The 4,458-nt window shown below is 43.6% G+C and overlaps 1 protein-coding gene across 7 annotated transcripts in view; it reads left to right on the forward strand.

Moving 5' to 3' along the window:
- The window catches only part of Epb41l2 (erythrocyte membrane protein band 4.1 like 2), a 101,201-nt gene that overhangs the window by 60,036 nt on the left and 36,707 nt on the right, over positions 1-4,458 (forward strand). For all 7 annotated transcript variants that reach the window (XM_029532819.1, XM_029532820.1, XM_029532822.1 and 4 more), the window contains exons 9-10: positions 1,167-1,319; positions 1,894-1,991. In XM_029532819.1, the coding sequence (XP_029388679.1) occupies positions 1,167-1,319; positions 1,894-1,991 (251 nt within the window). The remainder of the gene's footprint in view (positions 1-1,166; positions 1,320-1,893; positions 1,992-4,458) is intronic.

The raw sequence follows: 4,458 nt of genomic DNA on the forward strand, positions 1-4,458 counted from the left end.
AATCTGATGAATGTTACTACATAGTAAATCTGATGAATGTTACTACATAGTAAATCTGATCTTCCTAAAGCTGGAGGCGCTTTCTTTCTTTCTTTCTTTCTTTCTTTCTTTCTTTCTTTCTTTCTTTCTTTCTTTCTTTCTTTCTTTCTTTCTTTGTTTTCGTTTCTTTTTATTTATAGAAGAAAAGAGGACGAGAGAGAGCAGGTCTGGAAACATGGAGGCTCTCTCAGCTTAACTTTCTATAAATTTTGCAATAGATAGTTTTCTTGAGAGGGTGGTAGGACTGAGGATTGAACCCAGCCATGCTAGGCAAATACTCTGCAACAAGCTGCACCTCATAGCCTTTCCTGTGTGCAGTTGTTCCATCGCCTAACTTTGTAGATTACTGTGTAGAATCTGGGTCTTAGAAGTACTGAAAGTGTTCAGATTCTTTTCTCATAATGTTCGAGTTATCGAGGTAAGCTTGGTTATGAGTGTAGTGTCAGGTTTTGCTGAACAGTAAGGAACAGAACAGCAAAAACAACCAGTGCTATCATCCATTCTATTTATCATCTGTTAGACTGCCAGTAGCCATCGTATGTGTGGTCCAGGGAAGGAAGTCCTATAGGAGTTGTAAAGAACACACCATGGAAACATTTTTCCTTACCTTGAACTCACATTCTTTTTCCTTTCTGAAACATTAAAATAGCAGCTTCAAGTTCAGACAAGCTGAGGAGTGTTGGCTGGAAAGAGTCTTGACAAAGGGGCATGAAAGCACAGGGCAGTAGGTCCCTGGGGATGCTGTCATGGTCCTGTACCCTCTAGTTCTGAAGGATGGACAGCAGAGTGGCTGCCAGACCTCTGCAGAAGGCTGGTCTGCCAGGGCTTGTTTCTGGAGGTGCCAACTGTTAGAACCAGCTGACGTGACTACACAGGGAGGGGGCCTTGAACACCTCAAACCTCTCCAGACCTCTGCAGAAGGCTGGTCTGCCAGGGCTTGTTTCTGGAGGTGCCAATTGTTAGAACCAGCTGATGTGACTACACAGGGAGGGAGCCTTGAACATCTCAAACCTCTCACTGACATTTAAATGTAAACATATTAAGTTGACATTTTCACTCACTTGAAGTTTGATTTGACTCAGTCTGCCTAACTTGTCACTAACTGTGCCATGGGTTATACTTGGCAGGACTCAGAAGGTGTGGACATCAAGCTGGGTGTGTGTGCGAATGGCCTTCTCATTTACAAAGACAGACTGAGGATCAATCGTTTTGCTTGGCCGAAGATCTTGAAAATTTCCTATAAGCGCAGTAATTTCTACATTAAAGTTAGACCAGCAGAGGTGAGCCGTGGTTTGTACCCTTGGCATGCCTAAGGCACTGTCAGTGACCCCTTTCCTCATAGGAGAGGTAAATGAATCCTTCTATAAAAGTATTGCAGAAGGAAACCCTTCTTTGTTCTTTATGCTACTCAAGACATCATTCTTAATGATATATGAACATCCTTGTTGCTGATTTACAAAACTACTAGAGTGTTCACAAAAAGGGATCTTTTACTCTTCGTCCCGCACATAGTAGGAGCTTTTTGTTGTTGCTGCAGCTGTTACCCCACACACATACACACACATAGTAGGAGCCTTTTGTTGTCGTGTTGCTGACTCAGGTAAGTGATGGAATGTGCTGTAGTGGCATTGCGTAATCATTTCGCTTGGGCAGTAGGCAATTCATACTGCTTTTCACAGAAACAGAAACAGTATCACAGTCGGAAATTTGTTATCTTGTATGATTATGTAGATTGACTAACAGTTATTTACTGAAGAAGAATTCCTTCTGCCAGAAACAGCTGAATCTGCTTACAGTAGCATGTAGCCATTGGTTAAAGAACAGGCTGATTTTGGTTTTGTGGGTCTATTCCAGCTGGAACAGTTTGAGAGTACCATTGGATTCAAATTGCCAAACCACCGGGCAGCTAAACGGCTATGGAAGGTGTGTGTGGAACATCACACTTTCTACAGGTAAGGGAAGAAGTCTCATGGAGTTGCCAGCCATACCTTGTCCAGGTCAGATGGGACGGATGGCACGGCAGATGCATCTGTGTCCTGTACGAGAGTTGTGTTTCACGATGGCTGTCTCTGTTGTCTGCAGCCATGCTTCAGTGTGCCATCTGGTTCCTTTGCCTCCTCTCTCCCCCATCCCCACCACGGGCCTGTCATCGGTTTATTTGGTTGCTTTGTTAAGAGGATCTCTCCTCCTCTCAAGCCCCTGTCTCCTAACACACTAGCTACCCCAGTGTGCTGCTACTGGTTTAATCTGATGTCCTGACATGGCCATTTCCGTGGTTATTGATGCAGTATCACAACCATGGGTATCAATGCTCTTTCAGAAAACTCATTTTCAGCATTAGTTGGGTCCTCATTGCTGCCAGCCAGCAAGCCCGCCAGCCCTTTTGCCTCCTTTAGCATCTCAGCTATTCATAGTCTTCTACCCTTGCCTCAGGATTGCTCTCAGTGCAGTGCAGTCATTGTAGAAATTGGGGGTCGCGAGCACCTCACCGCTCTCTGGTCTAAGAATACACAAACCATCACACCACCTTTCTTTAATCACCTCCTTTCCTTTCATCTTACCACCTTCCTTGTTTAATGTCGCCTGTTTTAAAGATGGATAGACACTGTTTTGGTTTATTTATTTCATCCCTCCTGTATTATCATCTCTTCCAAGTTAACTTTCTGGGGAAAGGAAACTATTGATGACTTTGGGAGTAGTCCCCAGTCCTTTGTAGCTGAAGGGCGCTGAGTGAGAACTGCGTCAGCACTTACGGTATTGAATGCTTGAAGGGTTCAGAGGCTTCAACACTGTCAGTCTAGAAGACATCGAGGTGCCCTGCTTGGTAAAGTTACTTTATAGTAGATACCTCTGGCTTCTTTGGCCAGTTACACATCCACGCTTTCCTTAAAAGCAAACTCCCCAAACAAAAAAATTCCCTAAGAGCCCCTCTGCTTCAAATCTCAGTATGTAGGAAGTAGAGGCATGGTGGCTGTCTGAGTTCAAGGCTAACCATGTCTGCATAGTGAGTTCAAGGCTAGCCTTGTCTACATAGAGAAATAACCATGTAATAGAGCAACAATAACCAACAAACCCTCCAAACCTCCTTGGACTCCAGGCCACAGCTTGTGTTTTATCTCCTTAAGTCCTTCCTCAGGGCTGCTCTGTTCCCAAGCCGTTGGCTTCATCGCCTTCATCGCCTCTGCCTTTGCTCACTGGTTTATAAAGCCAGATCGGGTTAAGTGTTGTCTCCAGTCTTAGGACCGAGCACTGTGCTGCCATACTAGCCATGGCATAGTGACAAGCTAGACAGCCTCTGCTTTCCCTCATTATCCCTGAGGGATGCTAATAAAGGGTCCTTTATTTCTTTATGGGCTTGTTTTCAAAATTAAATGAGATTTTACATGAGAAGCAAACAAGCTATTTCTAATGTATAATAATGAAAAAATAATGTCATCAGTACCACTTTAAAAACATTATAGTTATTACAAATGATTGGTTGTTACAGTGAAATGGAACAGATTTATTTTCAAGAATACTCTAATATGCTAATTTTAGAGAAGGCATATAATTCAACATATATTTGAGTCTGTCTGACTCAGCTATACTAATTGTAGAAGTCCTTGAAAAGTTTATGACGTTTCTTGGTAGCTAGAATAAATGTTGAAGAAGCGTGGGCCTGCCTCACATAGAACTACACAATGGCGTCCGCCCTGTAGGTCTAGAGTGGACAGAGCAGGTTTGCCGTCGAAGAGCGATGCTGCCATCAGCAAGCATCCTGTTGGAAATGACAGGCGCTAGGAATGCTGTTATTGTTAGATATATTATATTGCTTCGTATGACTTAGAGTGTAATGGTTTGTTTTTAATAGAAGTTAAGACCAAAAAGAATTAAGTGATGATGTATATAAAACATCTCATGCAAAATGCTCTAATGGATAAATATCAGGATATATACTTAAACAACAACCAACTGGCTGACTATAACCGTAACAGAAAATGAATTAGAGGAAATCTGATTCTGTAGAGTTTCTTTCATGTGGACATGGACAGTAGATGTCTTCTCAGCCCATGGTAATGAGAAAGGGCAGTTTTCAGATTGTGTAGGGGACAGCAAAACCAAACTGGCCCTCAAGCTCATCTTAAGGACTAATTGTCTTCTGTTCTAAGACGGAGCATCTCAGCAGCAGCTCTAGGGATGGGTTAGAGGTCAAGGCTTGCAGCACTTGCCTTTTTCCAAATTTCCAGTGCACCGCACACAAAAGGTACTTAAGTCTGCAGCCCTGAGATGCCAGCGGAGAGCGCTGAAGAGGTGCTGCCTGTGTTTCAGCTGTGTGTGTGCGTGTGCATGTGCGTGTGTGTGTGCGTGTGTGTGCGTGTGCGTGTGTGTGCGTGTGCGTGTGTGTGCGTGTGTGTGCGTGTGTGTGCGTGTGCGTGTGTG

This window comes from Mus pahari, chromosome 21 (assembly GCF_900095145.1).
Source record: "Mus pahari chromosome 21, PAHARI_EIJ_v1.1, whole genome shotgun sequence".
Taxonomy (NCBI): domain Eukaryota; kingdom Metazoa; phylum Chordata; class Mammalia; order Rodentia; family Muridae; genus Mus; species Mus pahari.